General features: G+C 35.7%; 2 protein-coding genes across 5 annotated transcripts; both read left to right on the forward strand.

Moving 5' to 3' along the window:
* The first annotated feature begins 298 nt into the window (after nt 1–298).
* Nucleotides 299–10,846, forward strand: LOC128163873 (uncharacterized). Of its 4 annotated transcripts, none has more exons than XM_052827549.1 (10): nt 299–331; nt 850–1,902; nt 2,093–2,216; nt 5,278–5,374; nt 5,662–5,757; nt 6,422–6,569; nt 7,499–7,629; nt 7,772–7,858; nt 8,013–8,136; nt 8,293–10,846. In XM_052827549.1, exons 2-10 carry the CDS (start codon nt 1,020–1,022, stop codon nt 8,454–8,456), a joined length of 1,854 nt encoding a protein of 617 aa, XP_052683509.1. In that variant the 5' UTR covers nt 299–331; nt 850–1,019; the 3' UTR covers nt 8,457–10,846. The 4 variants fall into 4 exon arrangements, with proteins under 4 accessions (XP_052683509.1, XP_052683508.1, XP_052683507.1 ...); XM_052827548.1 differs by having other exon boundaries at nt 318–436; XM_052827547.1 differs by having other exon boundaries at nt 318–397.
* Nucleotides 10,847–19,925: 9,079 nt separating this feature from the next.
* On the forward strand, nt 19,926–21,438 carry LOC128162210 (uncharacterized). The gene has a single exon (XM_052825389.1). The coding sequence runs from the start codon at nt 20,797–20,799 to the stop codon at nt 21,436–21,438; it is 642 nt and encodes a 213-aa protein (XP_052681349.1). The 5' UTR covers nt 19,926–20,796.
* The last annotated feature ends 328 nt before the right edge of the window (nt 21,439–21,766 follow it).

The following is a 21,766-nucleotide window of genomic DNA, read 5'->3' on the forward strand; positions in this document are numbered from 1 at the left end:
AGAGACATGATTATGAGTCGACAAACTCTTGCATGTCAATTATAATAAATCACAGGCCTCTGAATTTCTATCAATAAACCGTTATATGTAGGGGAGAGATATATCCTATCTATACATAAATGCACCTACATTTAACGGCTTATTGATAGAAATTCAGAGGCCTATGGTTAACGAATTTCGACATATTTTTTGACATTTTTTTTTCGACATTTTTGGGGGTTTTTTTCGCCAAAGATAATAAATAAAATCGGGCTCGAGATGTCTATAAAGGGTTTTAGCATTCGGATGATCCTCGGGTATTTTTTTCCAATGATAATGGATAAAGGGCGAGGTAATTCCAAATATGATTTATAGATGAAATCGAAACTAGTTCCAGCCCCTGTGCACGGATGACATGGTTTGTTTTTAATACTTACCTCCACGTAATTCAAACAAAGTAATAACAACAACACAGCTTTAGAGTTTTTAAAATCACTGTCATTGTTGAAAGAAAAGATCTTTACTTTCAGCTGACAGTTGTGATGTTACTGTTAGTATTTTTGATAAGCTAATAGGGGCACATAACGTAAACGTTACAAGTATTGTAAAGATTGTAAATCAGCTGTTTTGATATTAATAGGAATACAATAGCTGAATCCCCAGAATCCAGAAGTAAAGTCTCATGACCGATCTAGCGTGTGTTATTAGGGGACTCTTAGAGTAGCCTATGTAGTAATTCATTTTGTAACTTTGACATTTGACATTTACCTCAGGCCAGGAAATCCATGACCTAAGAATCACATACCGTTAGCAACCATAATGTCACTGTGATAGTGTGTTCAATGTTCTAAAGATTTTCCATACTTTCAGGAACATTAACTAAAATGCCAGATAACGGTACAGTATCATAATACAACATGGGAATACATGTGCAGTAAGGTTTGTAGGAAGTTGTAGGGAGGTCTTTTCTACATCACACTCAGAGTCATGCAGTCTGCTGATTATATAAATTAAGGATTAGAGAATTTGTTTCTTGGAGGATGTATAACAGATATAATAATGCTTCCAACAAAGCATCTTTGGATAAAGATTCAAGTGATTCAGATGAGGAGCAGGGACAATCATGGTGGATAAAAGAGAGAGCTGAGAATTCACCAGAGGGAAGACAAAGAACCGCAAACAGCAGAAATAGAAAGAAAAGTGTAAAGGAAGGAGAGGGAGATGAAATGTCCAATGAAGTTAGAGGATTCCAAAGAAAACCAAGCTTTCAGGTGATGGGGGATTTTGGAGGCTTGGATATGGAAGAGAGTAGTGGCATTTCAAACCAAAGAGAATTTTTCAATGTGGATGATGAGGAGGCTGCAGAAGAAATCAGACTGCTGATGAAAAATCAGACACTTTCCTCATCACAGGGACAGGAAATGTTGCAGAATCTTAAAAGCAGGACAAGCGTTCATGCTTCCAGTAACCATGGTGATTACGCAAACTCTAGTATAGGGGCTGTAAGAAATTCTAAAAGAAGGAGGAGTTTTCATCAAGATAGTGAAAATGATGAAGAGGCCGAGGAGATTCGGGAATTAGTGAAAAATAAAACATTGTCAGATTCAGTTGGAGAAATGAGACTCCAGGAAATTCAGTCACGGAAAGTTGGAAATCGTATGGCAACAATTCCAATTTCTATTGACAAACCCTGTGACATTGATAGGGATGGTCTTCCAGTTAACTGGAATAGGGATGAGCCCATGTCCCACTCCATGTTTCGGTTGATCCTGCTGAGCAGAGGTGATCCAGAGTGTGATCGGATTTATTGGGACATGGAGAAAGTCGGACTACATGTGGTGAAAGTGGAGCGGCTACAGAATCTGGACTCTCTGGAGAAGTTCAAGTCTGAAACCAGGCATATGTCCAAGAGAAAGGATCCTGGTATGATTACTGAAAATAAAATATATTAGGTTTTCAAAATATGTGTTTTTGATTGCTCAGTATCTGCTGTCTATATTATGGTTACCGTAGTAGCTCTAGCAATTCATTATAAATGTAATGATCATTGACAACTTTTTAAGTAAACCTGTATAGATATGGATTTGATTTGTTGTATTACCATTTGACACAGGTGAGGACCTAAACATCCGTTACCTGTATCACGGTACCTCGGTGAACAAGACTTGTATTTGTGAGGAGGGACTTGACCAGAGACTCAGCAGGATGGGCTTCTTTGGTAAAGGCATTTACTTCAGGTATGTAAATTGATGTTAAGGTCAGGTATGTATATTGGTTGCAATGTAATGTAACATATATTTATGTCAAAGTCAGGTTTGTGTATTGATGTCAATGTCAAGGTTAAGTATTGATGCCAAGATCAGGTATGTATATTGATGTCAAAGTCAGGTATGTGTATTGATGTCAAGGTTTGGGATAAGTATTAATGCCAAGTTCAGGTATGTATATTGATATCAAGGTCATGTATGTATGTTGATGTCAAGGTTAGACATGTTTATTGATGTCAAGGTCAAGTATGAATATTGATGTCAAAGGAAGAAATGTATATTGAAGGTCAGTTTGTGTACTGATGTCAATGTCAGGTTTGTATGTCCATCTCAAGGTCAGGTATGTATACTAATGTGTAGGTCAGGTATGTGCATGTCTATGTCAAGGTGAGATAGGTATGTTGATATCAAGATCAGGTATGTACATTGATTTCAAATTGAATTGATGAATCATATACATGTAATCATAGAAGGAAGTTTTAGAACCATTTTAACAAGACCTTGGACTTTCGGTTGGACGAGGCTATCTATTTATTGCGTCAAAACAAGTTAAAAATGACGCGGTTTCAAGCGAAATATGCACCGATTGAAAAGTCTTAGCTCAAAAACCAGACAAATCTGGTTGATTTCAAAAAGCAATGGCTGATTGGCCAGCAATAAAATAGACAGGCCTATGTCACATTGCTGTTCGACACAACTACCCAAAGTCCAAGCTCTTGTTAAAGGGGCATGGTCACGATTTTCGTTAAAAAAGATTTATCCGATTTTAAAGGTCATATGAAACGATTTTTAACACTATGATTTTCTTTCATGAATATAAAGCTTGGTATAAACAAATGTTAAAATACATGATGTAAGATTTTTTTGCCTTTGCATTACATAGATTTAACCGTGAAAACTGAGCACCTGAAAAAATTCTTGCCCGCTTATCGTTCTTGATTTTGTGGATTTATGACGTCACAAAGACCCACTGATGTAAACAATGCATTAAAACAAGTGTAATTTTACAGTAGTTTATCGATTAAATTTTAGTAATTTTTGCATATATGAACGTGTCTTTCTTTTCAAATGAGATCATTTGATTTCGTAGTAGCCTACAGATGACTTAGTTTTAATTGGTCGTTAATGAATAAATCTAATATCAGCTTCTCACAAACGTAAAATCATGATGAAGATCCCGTACTGGAGTGGATATTTAACGAAAGAAATGCTCCAACATTTACAGCTGATTAATGAATTATCCTTATCCTTTTGAAATAGAGACATCATTTTCTTCTTCGGTACGTATACTGATTGAGCTACATTTAAAGGGAATTAAAGCATTGAAATTGATTTGATTTATTTTGTCACATAAAAAAGTATATAAGGCAGGCCAATTAAAATGTTTGAGGCATTGTGTACATAGTTTGTATTTAAGAGCTGCTATAAAATGCCTCAAAATTATTCTTAAATTTTATTTCGAAATAATATAAATTTCTGACTTATTTATATATACATGTAGCAATATCTTTAGAAAATACTTTGTGTACACGTGTATTAACGTTTTATTAAATTAGATCGCGGAAATATGGCATTTAAGGATTTAGAAATGTATCGGTAAAATAAATCGGTTGTGAAGATAATCAACAGATTTTATTAAGAAAAAGCATCAATAATGATAAAAAAAACCCGAAAGGAAACATTGCGGAAGAAAGTGAGATAAAAGGGATCTGTGAGTAAACACCGCACATATACGTTTTAAAATCAAAACACGGCACATTCAAGTACACGTTTTAAAAAACAAAACATTTGAAGAAATTTCTCTTAGACTAAAAATAATTAAATGGTAACATATTTGTGAATTTGAAAGTGAAACAAACAATATAATCGTGAATCGAATGAGGCACAATGAGGCCTACAAGTTGTTTAGAAAAAAACCTTAATGAATTGCATGAACGTGCAAATTATGGGAAAAAAACGATCAGACTTATTTTTGAATTTGTCAATTTCATTTAAAAGATCAAAATAAAACATATAAATATGCTTATATTAAAATTATATTATACTTGCATGTGGATCTATGAAGAAAATCATTTATTCTTCCTGCAGTCTCGAAACTGAATATCATTATGTACACGCTATTACATGTAATAAAAACGCACACGATTTCATTTCTTGAGAGAAGAAAATACTGACGTGGTTGATTATTGTATTATTATACAAGTTTTTATAAAAAAAATAGTATTTTTTTTCTTTTAAAATGCTGCAAAATGACATGGATATTTGTATTCACAACATACCTTTATAAGGCGATTGGGTCTTACTGACGTCATAAGCAAGGGAGGTAAGCCGCGTAAGTCAATGTTCCTTTTCCCGATTAAGTAATTTTGATCGACTGTGGCGCTCACATTTTGCATAAAATATCCAAAAAACAATGCCAGTCTTATTAAATAGGCACTTATGAACTTATTCCCGTATATAACTCAATATGGTCAGGATATCGTTTCATATGACCTTTAATACTTAAAATGCTTCAGAAAGGCATTTTTAATAGGCAACCGAAATTTGATCGTCATTTGTTGAGTTATAAGCGAGTTACAGAGCTTGAAATTCTTCGCTATGTAAACAAAGAGTTTGTTTACATTTTGAACATTTAAGTAATAGTTTCAGTTTTAAACCTTAAACGAATGTTTTAAACTTTAGGAACTGTTTATATATGCTTAAAATAAATAAAAAGATAGACAAAAATGGTGGAAAAAGAATTTTTACTGGTATATTGAACCTTTGTAAACAAAAACAGGGCACGAGCCTTGTTTACATGACAAAGAATTATGAGCCCTGTATCTTGCTTTTAACTCTACGAATGACTCTCAATTCCATTTGATCATTAGAAATGCAATTCTAAAGCATTGTAAATAATAAAAACATAAAAATAGAATTTGACCAAAATCGTGACCATGCCCCTTTAAAATGGTTCAATATCTATAGATCCTAATATAATTTGACCAAATAATATATGAATTTAAAATGTGTTAAATCCGAACTTTTTCAGTGATACTCCTGTGAAGTGTATGAATTATGTTGGGAGTTCTGACACCAAAGGAGAGTCATACCTTCTGAAGTGTAGGGTAATCCTCGGTGATCAAAAGGTAAGGTAAAAGTGACAAACCGAGTAACACAGTATCATAATGAAATGCACTTATTACAATAATCCTTGGTAACAAAAACGTAAGGGAATTACATGTTTGACAAATCCTGTAACATACCATTTCTAATTTAAATATTTTCTATTAGCTTTATACAGGGCTCCTCATTTCAATCATGGAGATCAACTTAGTCTAAAAATGTCCATGACCAACTAACTTCTTTTATTCAATGACATTTATTAAATATTTTTTGAGATAATGAGATATTATTTCTTCCTTATCACAACCAGAAATACAGGAAAGGAGAATACATAACAACACTGAAGAGAGAACCAGAAAAGGAAAATCCCAAGCCTGGTTCCTGGAAGTTTTACGACTCTGTCTTGGTGAGCACTGTCGATCTAGCTAGAATTTCCTCATTCTTCATTATTTAAATACTGTGGAATCATTAAAATTTGTGGGTGCCAATTTTCGTGCATTGCTTAAATTTTACAGGTTTGTGGCGATGTAATTTCGTGTATGTCTTATACCTACAAATGGGAAAATGACTTTATTATCCTAGTTTATTAATTCGTGGAGAATGTTAATTCATGGATAAAAGGTAGTCTTTGACTCTGCCCCTTCAAACTTACTGTAACAAAGTTCTAGAGGAGGTATACACATGCAGAAATCATCATACATTGTTAAGTATCTTTTTTCCATCTGTATGTAAAACTCTTTTATAATCATGGATATTTAAAGCTCAATGCATACAATTGCCCTTTGATTATCAAGCATGACCCCGATACTATTCAACCAAGGGCAAGGTCATATTGTCATCAACATTAATAAGAAAAAGTGTGGAGGAGGGGGCCCATATGGGGTATTACATGTAGTCCATATAGGACATAGTCCTCCTGGAGGAGTAAACTTTTATATACATGTATCTTTTACATGTACATGTATTTTGCATTGATGATTACTTTCAAATAAAGCTGCTAAAATGATTTAATTTTCAAAAATCATTTGTTCATCTATAAATGATTAGATATTATTTTTTTGGTTTTACAGGGTTGTCCAAAAGATTACAACGAATATGTCATTTATGAGAGCAGACGAGCAATGATTGATTACATCATCACTTTTAGGGTCAACCAGCAAGGTCAAGACAGATTAAGAGAGAGAGTCCCCAGTCCGTTATTTGACAGCCAAGGAAGAGGTGAATTAATTATATAGTTATTGCTGGGGGATTAGGTCAAAATGATAATTTAGGTGCCCGAGAAGTAAGATATTCATAGAGCCCAAAAATCTCATGTTCATTTCAAATATTTTCCACTTGTAAAGTCCAAATCTCATGTTAAATTCAGTTTTTTTCCCACTTGTTTTCACTTGTAAAGACCAATTTGAAAGCTGTAAAAATATGAAAGATATTAAACTTAGCTTACACTTTTCATATCTATCATTAAATTTACAGTGTTCATTTACCTTAAATAAACAAATGAAAATCTTGATTTGAGTTTTCATAAAAGACCTACATACTAGTACTGTAAATTCCTAATTAAACGCGAGGAATTAATTTCAGCGTAAAATCGCGAGAAGAAGTCCTCACTGATTTAAAAATCTTGCTCTTATTTCCCAGACAGTTTTGAGCTATATGAACCCATTGCAAAAAAAAATGATGCTCGCAATTTTATATTTTCGTGATTTGATGCAAAACAGAGGAATTAAGTACTCGCGTAAAATAAAGAATTTACAGTACAGGTAGGTTAGTTTGATACTACTGCCTAATAGTACATACAACAGTCCTTTATTTGATACTGTGATTTCATCAGTATTCGTTGAATACGAATTTTAGTGGATTTTTTTTAGTTTAATCCATGAATCAAAATTAAATGTTCAGGTGCAATTTCTAATAACTTTTTGTGTTGAAAGGATCATTGGCCAAGAAAATGTATCATTTAAACTGTGACTTAACTAATCTATTAAATTTGATGCTGATGAATGTTGATGAAACCACAGTATTGACTGCGAACAATGAGATTTCTCTTTAATTTCATGAGCAAAAGTATCTTAAATAATGATGTGGGTTTTTTTTTCTTCAGTCTTTAAATTTATTTCTATTAATGCATATATAACTTTGATTCTTAGAAACAGGATTTGTTGGAGTGAAATCCTCTGGAAATGAGGACGACCATTTTGACAGACTCAGTCAGGTAAGAGAGGCCATTAGACAGAAAAGATGTGAAGAAAGGGGACAGACCTACATACCCCCTAATGAGGTCAGTGAAACCCATGAATAGGTCAATCATGTTAGTGCAAAAAGTGCAATCCAAATTCTTATTTTCCTAAAATTGGATCATGATCTTGACAATAAATAATACAATGGCTAAATAAAATGTCTATTTTATGTAATAACTACAGGAAAAGATACAACAGGATAAGGCCATATGGGAAAGGCTCCAAAAACTCCATAATGTGGATTCCAACACGTTACCAAGTCTACAAGAGGTAGGGCTTAATGATATGCCAGTAGTTTCAAGGACCAGTCAATTTTGTCATGAAATTTCTTCTATACCAAAGAGTTTTGAGGTGATATGTGTTTGCTATAAATATAAATCATGTACATACATGTAAGTGCATTGTTCAAATAATCCTTTGACAGAAAACTGCCAGAATGCGACACACGGCGAGTGAGCCTCAGTTTCAAGTTGAGGACCTGGAGGGGGCATTTGACGAGTCTGCTGCCAACACCACCATGTTTCCTCACTCTCAGAGCTTCTCTTTAGGTCTGTCTCAAACCTCCCAGTGCCAAAATCAATCATTAAAACAAAAAGTGAAAAAAGTACTGTGTAGATAATTTATTTTGCAATTTTGGGCATAGAGGACATACAAGTTTTCAGTTTTTAGATTGCGAACTTCTAACATTTTTGTTTTCTTTTAAGGTGATGACAATGATGAAGATGTAGAAGCAGTGATGAGTGCACTCATTAGTGAGTTTATGGAAGTTACTGGTTCCGATAACTCAGAAACGGCGAGATACTACATCGACAAGTGTCAGATGAACATTGATCAAGCCATTGTCTGCTATTATGATGACATGCCTTAGTAGTCTGTTCAGTAGATAGAGGGAATTGGACAGGAGTCTAGATATACTGATGGAAATTGCATCTGATTCAATATCGAGATATTTGGAGTAGTTCCACCATTTTTCTTGATAAAATTATTTTGAAAAATTTTCAATAAATGTCTGGATATTGGGAGGTACTGTGAACCAACTTTTGTTCGGAATAACTTTATTTCACGACTAACTTCTGATAAACTGGCTCACGACGACTTATGTTCGTGTCCAAGCCTCATCCAGACCTATGTTGTTATAACAATCATACAACAATGATTTTTCACGGCGTGAAATATTTGCTTTGGTGAGTCTCTCACTAATTTTGCAAAAATCTAATCGCCCATTGCAAATAAAAGTTGGTTTACAGTAATTTTACCCGGTATCTGGAGAATTGGAAAAATTCGTCAGTTGAAGATTTTTAGGGAGGAATTTTCACCAGCTGTCTAGATGATGGAAGAAAATTCTGTCAGTATGAATTGTTCTTTTGCTTTTGTATATTTTGATTTCTTGTTGATTTTATTTCACAACATTTTAATCCACAATGCAAGTGAAATATTCTATATTTTTGTTCAGTTTTATTTTGAAATTTTATTGAAAACACACAGTCTTATCTGGAATTTTTATTTTAAGGTGCTACATGTATAACACATGGTAGTTGTATAAAACTGGTAAGAGAGATAACTCAATCTTTCTAGTAGGTAATTAAAACTTTCTTACTTGTAAAAAGGGATTTCTTCTTGTAAGAAAGATAAGAGGATCTCTTAAGGTAAAACCTTGGACTTAAAATGGTGTTTTAGTTATCAATGAAACTGTTTGTACCATACTTGAATTTTTTTGTGAAGATTATTTGGATACAATGTACATGTAATTAAGTTAATTAAAAAAAAACAATTCAATTTTTTGAGGTTTAATAGATAGCGTTATTAATATGTTATTCTGGATTAAGTCTAAACATCTGAATGAAGATTTTGCTAGTTGATTAAACTCCTGAGTTTTTGACTAGTCCACATTAAAGTTTTTTCTTTACCATATGTATTTTAAAAATAATGTTGATTATCATGAATTTTGTTTCATTGTGTATTATTTTTGTGGATATAATTTTTATACAGTTACTTTTTTCACAATTATGGTGACATTCCTGCTTTTGAAAGAGCTTCATAACCATGACAATGTCTACATCATTCTGTTAATCTTATGATTTAAGTACTTTTATGAAAATTTCTATACAATTAAAAAAATCTAGATGATCATGGCCATGTTTAGACTTTTCTTACCTCTTAGAAAAAGAGAGCTCTGTTTGGAAAAATTCAATCTCTACTGACTTGTGATCAGTTTTCACCGTTTACCATTTTTCGCCAGTGCATTGTAAGTTATGTCATATTTCGTATATAATTTTATGTGTTGATGAAACGACATAACAATGTACTGTTGAGAAATGATACTTGGGGATACGTAGTAGCCTGTCATGAAGAGCTTAAATAATGGAATTTAGTAATGATGGCTTGATACATTATATTAACAAAGGATACTTATCTCTCTTTGATCTCACAATTCATAATTAGACAAGACAAAGCATAATTATAGCTGTGCATGTACTCTGGTGTTTGCAAAATAGCAAAATAAAAATTGAAATTTTCCTAACAAAACTTTCTATAAAAATGGAGGCTTGGTGGTTATTCATTGTAAGAGCAAAGAGAGAAATAATTCATTTAATAATGAAAAGCTTACTGTGATGTATACCTGGCCAGTGTGAGCAACTATTAGTTATCTCTCAAAAAGCTTAGTGAAACTAAGTTCGTTCTGTACTATAAGTATGGTTAATAATGTTTCTAAAGTTTGTATGGGAGTTTTTGTTAGATGAATATGTGTTAAGCAAATAATCCAGTAATTTATCCCTGATGTATTTCAATGCATATGTATGTCATCTACTTCTGTTGAGTCAGGATCAATCAGTGCCATATTACTTTTCTTTCAATGAATGGTTACTGTCAACCGACTTTTATTTGCGACGACTTCGTTTTGCAATTTACTCCTGATAAACTGGTTCGCGACGACTAATGTTTGCTAACCAATTTGAAACCATAATATGACAACGATTGGTGTGAGAAATACTCGCGTCGATGAGGCCCTAGCGAATCTCGCAAAAAATATCTGGCACGTGAATAAAAGTTGTTTTACAGTATCTGAGTTTGTAAACAGTTACTATTTAGTTAATCTTTTATGGATATCTTAGACTTGAAACTACATTAAGTCATCAGTATGCACTCTTTTTCCTTCACATGTAAAACAGAAAATTTAATTCAGACTGTGCCAAACCTTTGATTGGTTTTGAAAAATGTAATAGAAATGCTTTCACGAATAAAATTGCAGCCATTTTATTCAGCAAGAGTTGATATTCTTTTATTGCTGTGTTTAACAATGAATCTCTCTCTCTCTCTCTCTCTCTCTCTCTCTCATATTTTGGATTTTTTTTGAAAATAAATAAATGTGATAACCTAAAAATTGATGATTAGGGTGAAAGGAAAAGAGGATGTCATTAGAATTTGTAACAAATGGTTTCGAAAGAAACTGAATGACAACATAAAACCGGGGTGTCAGTTTACTAGAGCCTTCTGCGTTCTATTGAATTATATTTACATTTTCCAGTGTCTTTGCCTGTGATAACAAAACATAACATAATTTTGGTTGGGTCGTGATCAAATCTATCATAAAGCCCTTCGAGCTTTATTAGATTTGATCACGCCCCGACCAAAATCATCACCTCATAATACTCAAAGAATGATTCCTTTTTCCTTAAAAAGACGAGTTGTATGTTACATGTATCCTTTTTACTCCGGAGATTCAATTTCTGGTGGTTAATTGAATTCAATTTATTATCAGATCGTTTTGTTGACGTACATGTTTCAGCTCAAGATATATTTTTTTTCTGTATTAAGGAGGGTTGGTCGTGGCCATTTTTAAACTGTATTTATCTCCTTTAGAAGAAGAGATTCGTATAAATATATAGGAAGATATTCAAAATTTCAAGCCAAAATATTTGAATTTTTTCTTTACTAAATACTGGTAATAATTTATGGCCAAACAATTCATCTCTAAAAATTAAAGTAGATCTGATGGTTATTTTCTTGAACACTCAGCCTGCATACCATAATCATTTCCATATTTTTTTCAAACCAGTTATGATATTAGTTGATGGAGAATATTTATCAAAAACAAAGACAGTTAATGTCATTGGATTTTAAATGAGAGGGTTTTTTTCCGATTAGTTCAATGCAGCGTATTCTCATTTGAATCCCTTTACAAAACTTCTAAGTTGAATACGCAAAATCTGCCTAGTGGTGTGCGTTTCGACCACGACTTCGATAGTTTTATTAGGGAAAAGCAAATTAATTTTAAGTGATTCAGATGTAAATATTATTATCGTGTTTAAATACATGTACATGAAATACACAGTTTAGCAGAGGGTCGATGCATGCTCTGTTTTCTCACTTCCCGCAATATATACATGTATATTAATATATAATTATATGATAATTTAATTTATACATGTATGCAAGCTGTTTAAGATTAGGATGTAATCTCTCAAATCTAACTATAGGCTGCTGGAGTGGCTGGGAGGTTGTAAACACAAGATTAACGTCATATTGTAAATTTTGTATTTACATTCATACAGTAAATCTGAATTTTAAATGATGAGGCATGATACTGATGTTTATTTACTGTATATATTAATCATGTCATGTACAATTAAAAAAAATATCCCTTTTAAAAACTGGGTATTTCAAATACATTTTATAATCAGCTTTGTTCACACAAACAAAAAAACCCGAACAAACAAAGCACAAGCAAGAAAAAAACCCAAACAAACAAAAACCATACAAATACTGTTACAATAATTCATGTTGATAAGTAGAGGTTCGTGCGTTGGGTTTTGGGTAGCAGTCACTTCTTAAAAGTATATATATAGTCTCCAACGGGATCTCTCTTGCATGTAAGCCTTTAAAGTTATGCATAACTTCAACACTGCACATTCTCATGGGAATGTTTCCAAAATTTCCAAGTTTGAAACAAAATCTGCTAAACTGTGCACTTTTACGGTAGCTCACCACTGCCTTAATCTTATACTTTTCAAGACACTTCGTAGCAAGATGGTGATTTAAATGTTTTCTTTAATTGTTTGGATCAATCAATTTGGTTGAATGAAAAAAATGGCAATAACAAACCGTCAACCATCTCAAAAATCCATAAAACGAAATACAAATTTAAAGCAGAGCAACACGGACCTCCATATAGATAAAGGTAGGATCAGGTGCCTAGGAGAAGTGAGCATCCTCTGCTGACCGATCACACCCGCCGTGTGCTCCTTTGTCGTAATCGGGAATCAAAGTACTGAAGAACTGACGGGAGTTGATTTTGTCGACGTTTATTTATTTTAAAATCAATGATATGTTTTTTTGCATGACAAGTACACGTATACGTAGTTTCTAATTTGAATTACGCATATTTTTATACTATGAATTTTTGAACTTTTTCGACTAGAATGTAGAGAAACCTCCATATTAATCATTTAAATAATATTTAAAGATAACATTAATTCAATCAAAGTATGTATCAGTGGTAGAAATATTTCTCGAAAATTGTATGGATCCAAGCAATATTGAACTATAGTCTCGTTCAACCAAACGCTCGGCTGACACCGTAAATCTCCGACAAAGGTTTACGGAGACAGCCGAGCGTCGAGTTGAACGAGACTATATTGAACTCTGGCGTAGAAATACATACGACTACAAAAAATATTTAAATTGTTAGTACCATTTAAAATCTGACTATTTTTAAATTATTTGTAAATTAGTTTCCTTGAAAAACAATGCTTTAGCATACATCACATCGAATTCATCAATTATTTTCAAGAACTAAGTCTTGTCAGGAGCAATGATTTGTGCTGAGGTCCAAACACTGTTTCACTTTCGGTTTGTCCGAGTGACTGCATAGGAGAGTTGATTAAAAATCAACTCCCAAAAACGGAAAAGTCCGTAGACAATAAGGTGATTAATTATGGTCTAACAATTAGTTGAAAAATGTCAGTCAGCATGGGACTAATTGGGAGCTTGTATTTGCTGACAAGGTCGTTGTATCGACCATAGAACTTACGAAAAGATGACTTCAAACGAGACTGTTGATAGTCCTGTTTTATCAACTTGTTTGTCAGTAGCTGCCTCGCCTTAGAAACTGTTCGAAGAGCATGACCTTGCGTATCGAATTAACTGAGAAACAAAAACACCATATGCAGGTAATGCAGGTGATATGTCAAAGCTCAGTGGTTGTAGTATCGTGCTTGAGACCTACAAATCATGAGTTCGAGTCTGCATGGGCTTTTGTTCAAATTAACTAAATAACATTTTTGAAAAGTTAACAATTTTTATCCAATACTGCTCATTTAACCTTTTTTATTTATATACATTTAATTCTTAACAATCATGCTATTCATTATAATCAAGTAATTTCCTGCTGATCTGTTTGTGGATGGTACCCGTGTACGAATCATTTCCTCACTTCCCACGATATATATATAATACATGCCTATAGGTTTATTCTCGCTTTACATGAATTTGAGTTAATTTCCTTTAATTTCCAAAAAGCTGTATCATCTGTTTTACAGTGGGTGAGAAATGCATGCTTCAATATTCCTGTTTGAAATGGACAACAAACTCTGAAAAGACCTTAATCTTGTCGGAAAGGTTATTAAATTATAAGTTCGTGTTAAATATTGTTCACACACATGTAATTGTGTAAAAATAAATCTTTCTACAACTTCAATTATTGATATATCTCAAAAATTAAAAGAAATATTTCAACGTTGAAGAGTATTCAAATTCAGACTGCAACATATTCAGCGCTGAGCGCTAAATTTCGAAACTATGTGTCAATGATCATTGATCATCGAAGACCCACTGCATTATTTAAAAGTTGAAGGCATAACAATTTTTTACGCTAAAATTATTAAAACCGAGTACCGCATAGCGCCCCCCACCCCCGGTTCCGGCGCCTATATTTACCAAAATTGTTCAATGTCAGCTTGACCGGCAAATGTAAAGATGCTATTGGGACATAAACAAAGAGCGTCAGTTTCTCTACGAACTTAATGCAGTCGCTACACTACTCCACTATCAGCTAAAAACTACATATTTTCTGTATTTGGATCATTATTTGTGGCTTGATTGTTGTTTTTTTGCTTTCCATAGAGGTATTCAATTTCTGTGCAGAAGAGAATTTATACGTTGACATTAATGGATTCTTCAATGTTTCTCTGTGATAATTTTCTTACAGTCGTATTGAATTTTTACACAGTTTCAAAAGCACTTTATGGCAATATGCTAAATGAAAAAAATGTTTAAGTGTAGGCTGTTTACTGAATTGCAAGGAGTAGCTCGATGGTCGAAATACAAAATTTCAATTTTGTCATGTTGTAAATTCGTGAATATACCCATTGAAACGGTTGAAAGAGTTATCTTCCCTTGTTTGTATTTTTATTATCAGTAATTATTGTAAATAGTGTTATTAAAATGTCAAATGATTAAAAGAGTGATTCAAGTATTTTATTATATAAAAACAAAACAACAAAAACAGTTATTTTAGTTTCTTATTAGTCAGATAGACTTATAAATCGAGAGAATATGTTTGGATGTCCTTAAACACTTGTGTTAGACATAATGCAATTGGTTTAAGAGCCAGATGGTGTCGCTAATTGGACGTTGATGTTGTATAGTCTGTATAGAAGACTCATACGTAAAGTAATCCCTGAGTGCGAATTACTGGGTTGTAGAGTTTCCCAGCCGTGAATTCTGTAAGTAGGAAACATTGGTTAATTAAAGTGGATTAAGTCAGGTTCTTCGAATGACAAATTGATAGGCCAAATGGCATAGCCAGATTGATTTACCAACTTGCATTACCAAGTGGCTGAGCGACAAGTTGCCTTGCCAGGTGGCAAGGGCAGTTGACAAACATAGAAATAGCCACAAGGCAGTGGCTTATATATATCTGTATATATTGAGAATTACCACAAGGCAGTGGTTAACCTATATCTGTATATTTTGAATTAAAGCTTTTCTGTACATCATAGAGGCACGTGTCTGCATTCCCTATTAAACTCGGGTGAACCGTGTACGGACCGAGACGCCTGGTCGAGGCCGCGACACGTTACAAATTTGGTGGCAGCTGCGGGATTTTGTAGGGAATTATGACGGACAGAGAAAAGGAGTCAGGTGACATTGAGACCAGTTTGCGTGAAACACTTGACAAAATGGAAGAAAAGTTGAAGAGGTACCGCATTGATCAATCTACGCCAATTGGTAGCCAATATGACAAAGTGTCATCAAGGGACAGTGGTCTTGCCACTGGTCGGTTAGATGATACATATGACTATGAAAGGGCACCAAGAGACATCACCCTGACAGATAGTAGGAGACGTGGGTATTCTGACAGAGGGACAGATTATCTATATGATCGTATCTACCAAGGCAAAGGAACCAACTCCCCCCACCAATATCAAGGTGCAAGACCGAAAGTTCGCTTTGAAGCAGACCAGTTTGACAAGGAGAAGGACTATTTGCCAAGAGACAATTTGCCTTATAGATCCAATATACACCAGCCTTCCATTAAATCTGATGTCAACAGGACATTGAATGAAACATATAGAGACGAAAGGGACAGCAAATTGACAGTTAAGCCAGCTACATATGATGGCTCTAGTTCCTGGCTAGATTAGATTAAAGTGTCACTTTGAAGCATGTGCCAGTGTCAATGGTTGGAACGAAGAAAAGAAAGGTTTGTTTTTAGCATTATCCCTACGAGGTCAAGCTCAAGCAGTATTAGGTGACTTGCCAAAGGACAGGGGACAGCACTATGAGACACTTGTCAGGTCTTTACAAGAAAGGTTTTCACCTCCTAACCAAACCGATCTATACAGAGTGCAACTAAAAGAAAGAAGACAAAGACCATTAGAGACTCTTTCGGAATTAGGCCAGGCCATCAGGCGGGTGACTAACTTGGCATACCCAACTGCACCTGGCGAAGTTCGTGAAACATTGGCTAAGGATCAATTTATTGATGCCTTAATTGATTCAGACATTCGTATTCGAATCAAGCAATCTCGTCCTGCCAATCTGAATGAAGCCATTAGCCTTGCTGTAGAACTGGAGGCATATAACAAAGTTGAAAAACGAGATAGAGAACTCAGAGGACACTTGAGGACAGCTATTGCAGATGAACAACCCCAGCTAAATGGTATCAATGTTGATAACAAGCTGGAAACCTGGATGAAGTCAGTAGAAGAAGGAATGAAGTGCATTACAGAAGAACTGAAAGAATTAAGAAGCTCTAGGCAAAAGAATAATGATGACAGATGGTTTCGAAGTGACCGTGCAAATAACAACAATCAAGAGCGCAGGTGCTATGAATGCAAGCAGACAGGACATTTTAGACGTAATTGCCCTGAGCTACGCAGAAGACGGAAACAACATGACAGTCTTGATAAAGGCCAGAAAGATGACGCACAATGTGATAAGAATGCAGCGAGAAGACCAAATGTGTCAGTTGGCCTTGGTTCATCAGTTGAGGAATGTGGACTGTATGTAGAAGTTCAGGTACAGGGAGAAAAGGCAAAGTTTCTTGTGGACACTGGTGCTACTGTAACACTGATATCAGAAACTCTATACAAAAAGTTACCAGTGGCAATAAGACCTAACTTGCGAGAAGTATCTCAAACAATATGGGCAGCTAATAGTACCCCACTTTCCGTGCATGGAAAAGCAGAGTTTAACATTTGTGTTGACCAGGTGACATGCTACAATGATGCTATAGTTGCAAATCTCAAGATTGATGGTATTTTAGGCCTTGATTTTATGAAGACAAACAAGTGTTCAGTTGATGTCAACAATGAGACACTCATCATCAAGGGGCATGAGAAGCAAATGGCGATAGAAGGGTTCCTTGGCTGTTTTAGGATAACAGCTGCCAAAACAGTTAGCATTCCGCCAAGAAGTGAGGTCATAATACCCGGCAAAGTTTGTGTGCCAATAGGTTCACATATTCCATCTTGTGAAAGTATAGTGGAACCAGTTGACCACATTGTTGGAAAGCAAGTTGCTTTGACTGCAAGGTCAGTTGTTTCTCCTGGAGAAACTGTTCCCGTAAGACTCATGAATACGGAACAAGAATCAAAAATCATTTATTCAGGAACCACAGTAGGACAGCTTTCTGAAGTGAATACAGTACAGAATATGTTGTCAGATGAAGATCCCCAGAGTGCAACCATGCTGCGGAAGGATCTGGCAGAAATGTTGCAGAAGACAGTAGACACTCTAACTCCCGAACAACATAAAGAGGCAAAAGCATTTTTATTACAGTACACCTCTTTGTTTGCAGAAAATAATTTTGACTTGGGCAGAACAGGTGTTGTCAAGCATCACATCAATACTGGTGATAGTCGTCCTATCAAACAGCATCCAAGGAGGGTACCGGCTCACTTGACAGAGGAAGCAGATAAAACATTAGATGACATGCTGGAGAGAGACGTCATCAAACCATCCAATAGCCCATGGTCCTCACCTATTGTCATGGTTAAGAAGAAAGATGGCTCATATAGGTTCTGTGTGGACTATAGACGCCTCAACAGCTGCACCGTTCAAGATGCATATCCTCTCCCGAGGATCGATGAATCCTTAGACCAGTTGTCTGGGTCAACTTGGTTTTCTACACTTGACCTTTGTTCGGGCTACTGGCAAGTAGAAATGGAGGGTGCAGACAAACCCAAGACGGCATTTGCAACGAGGCGAGGTCTCTTTGAGTTTAATGTAATGCCTTTTGGCTTGAGTTGTGCTCCAGCTACATTCGAACGCCTCATGGAAAGCGTGTTAGCGGGTTTACAATGGGACATTTGTTTAGTCTACTTAGACGATATCATTGTCACTGGTAAGACTTTCGAAAATATGTTGGAAAACCTGGGTAGAGTTTTTGAAAGGCTACAGAAAGCCAATTTGAAATTGAAGGCCAAAAAGTGTTGCCTGTTCGCCAAAGAAGTTACTTATCTTGGCCATGTCATTTCTGAAAAAGGTGTCGCCACAGATCCAAGCAAAATAGCTGCAGTGAAAGAGTGGCCCGTACCATCAAACGTCACTGAGATAAGGTCATTCTTGGGTTTTTGTGGCTATTATCGCAGGTTTATCAAAAACTTCTCTGCTGTTGCCAAATGTCTTCACTCCCTGACTGAGAAAGGAAAATCATTTGCATGGACAAAGGAATGTCAAGAAGCATTTGAAAAGTTAAAAAGCCACTTGATTAACTCCCCTATATTGGCTCACCCAGATTTCAAAGTCCCATTTATACTTGATACTGATGCAAGTGACCAAGCAATAGGAGCGGTGTTGTCACAGAACATAGATGGGAAAGAATGTGTCATAGCCTATGCAAGTAGAACGCTGACAAAATGCGAGCGTAGATACTGTGTCACACGAAAGGAACTCTTGGCAGTAGTTCATTTTATAAAACATTACAAGCACTACTTGTATGGAAAAGAGTTTTTGGTTCGTAGTGACCATGGTTCACTAAGATGGTTGTTTAACTTCAAAAACCCCAAAGGTCAGCTTGCCAGATGGCTAGAGACATTAAGTGCCTTTGATTTCAAGATACAACATAGGCCGGGGCTTCAGCACAAAAATGCAGATGCATTAAGTAGGTTACCATGTAGACAGTGTGGATATGATCCATCAAATCAATTGCAAAACCAAAGTGACTTAGACAAACCACAAGATAAGTCACCAAAGAGTCATGTCAATGTTGTTAAGTTAGCTTCTGAAAGCAAAAATTTATGTCTCAACATCAGGGAAGTACAAAATAAAGACCATGAATTGAAGCAAGTAAAGAGCTGGTTGGAAAGTACAAGCAAACCTGCATACGAGGATATAAGTGATCTTGGATATGTTTTAAGATCTCTTTGGTCTCAGTGGGATAGCCTTGTGGTAGAAAATGGTATCTTATACCGGAGGTATGATGCTGGCAATGGAAAAGCGTCTTGTCTACAAGCAATAATACCCCGAAGCGAACGCAGAATTGTTTTGCAATATTGCCATGATATGAAGACTGCTGCACATTTGGGTGTTACCAAGACACTAGCCCGAGTTCGACAGAAATACTATTGGCCAGGTTTACAAGCTGACACTAGAACCTACATAGCTGGCTGTGAAAAGTGCTCTAAGAGAAAGAGTCCACAAATGAGGAAGCGAGCACCAATGAAACTTGTAAAAAGTGGGATTACCATGGACAGAATTGCGACTGACATCTTGGGTGAACTTCCGTTGACTGAAAACGGCAATAAATATATTCTAGTCATTTCCGACTATTTTACTAAATGGACGGAGAGTTTTGCCATGCCACACATGGAAGCTGCAACCGTTGCTAGAATTATAGTTGAGGAAGTTGTTGTACGATATGGAACACCCTCAATCATCCATTCTGACCAGGGTCGCCAGTACGAGAGCGAACTGTTCTCCGAGATGTGTCATGTCTTACATATAAAGAAGACACGTACCACCCCTTACCACCCACAAAGTGATGGGATGGTGGAACGTTTTAATAAGACACTTGTGACGATGCTTAGTGCCTACGTAAATGATCACCATTCTGACTGGGATAGGTTTTTACCTTATGTCATGATGGCATACAGATCATCAGTACATGAGACCACAGGGTTCACACCAAACCTCATGATGCTTGGTAGAGAGGTGACTACACCGCTGGACATTATGTACGAGATGCCAACGGAAGTTAAATATATTCCAAGCAACAAGTGGGCATGGCAACTCAAAGAGACAATGGAGGAGGCTCACAAGTATGTCAGAGAGAATATAAACACAGCTATGGTGAGACAGAAAAGGTACCACGACCAGAAACTATCATGGCAAAAGTTCAAGCCAGACGATCAAGTTTATGTTTACTTTCCTATCAGAAAGGTCGGAAGATCCCCGAAGTTCACTAGTTACTGGCAAGGTCCATTTAAAGTACTCAGAAAACTGACAGACTTAACCTACAAGGTTGATTGTGGACAACGTGGCAAACCACAGGTTGTGCATGTTGACAGGTTACGACTAAAGCGTGATCAGGTATTAAGAGAAGAGGTTGTTGAAGAGGCTAGTTCTCACGTAGAAACTAACCTATCTGCTACAAGCAACGTCAAGGCGGATGTTATAAGCGATGAAGGGTCTGAAACAGATGAGGTTGACAATGATGTTAATTTGGGTGCAACGGGTAGTTCTAGAATTAGAAGACAGCCTAAATGGCTGCAAGATTATGTCCAGTGGTAAATTGTCTTTACAACATGTTTTTTTTCTGTTGTAGAGAAATGGCGAAGACGAAGACTACCAGTGCAGAACAGCTGAAGAAATGTCCATTCTGTTCCTTTAAAAGTAGAAGTCACTCGGAATGGAAAGACCACATGGCCGATTGTTATGAAACCAGACACTTTTGTAGACGATGTGATTATTCGACGGACAAGAAAGTCAACTACATCCGGCATCTAAAGAGAAACCATCCAGACGAAGTTGAGAAAGGTCAAGGCAGCCAACAGTCTGATAATGCAGAGGGTATTAAATCCAGTGAAGATAGTTTATCTAGAGATCTCCACGAGGACGAGTCTTCAGATGAAGAGGAGTGGCTCTCACAGGAACCCGACATAACCATTGACGAAGAACCGGGTACCAGTGGACCTTCACCCTGTGAGAAAGCCGTCGACCCTACTGTTAGAAAGAGGACTCAACCCATGCCCGTGTATACACCTGACCGTTGTAAGACACCGAGGCTGATGACCCCACGTGCAAAGTTGCAGATAAGGCTGTTCAGACAGATCCAGTTGTATATACCAAGTCGATCAAGACAACAACCATTGTCCGGGAGCACGGACGCAAGACAATCACTGTGAAGAGGGAAACGATGCTGTAGATCATCGGCATATTGACTTGCTAATTTTTATTTACTTATTGTTTGTTCTGACAGTAGAATCATGCGGGACGCATATTCTTAAGGGGAGGGAAGTGAAACGGTTGAAAGAGTTATCTTCCCTTGTTTGTATTTTTATTATCAGTAATTATTGTAAATAGTGTTATTAAAATATCAAATGATTAAAAGAGTGATTCAAGTATTTTTATTATATAAAAACAAAACAACAAAAACAGTTATTTTAGTTTCTTATTAGTCAGATAGACTTATAAATCGAGAGAATATGTTTGGATGTCCTTAAACACTTGTGT

Source organism: Crassostrea angulata, chromosome 9, assembly GCF_025612915.1.
Source record: "Crassostrea angulata isolate pt1a10 chromosome 9, ASM2561291v2, whole genome shotgun sequence".
Classification (NCBI taxonomy): Eukaryota; Metazoa; Mollusca; class Bivalvia; order Ostreida; family Ostreidae; genus Magallana; species Magallana angulata.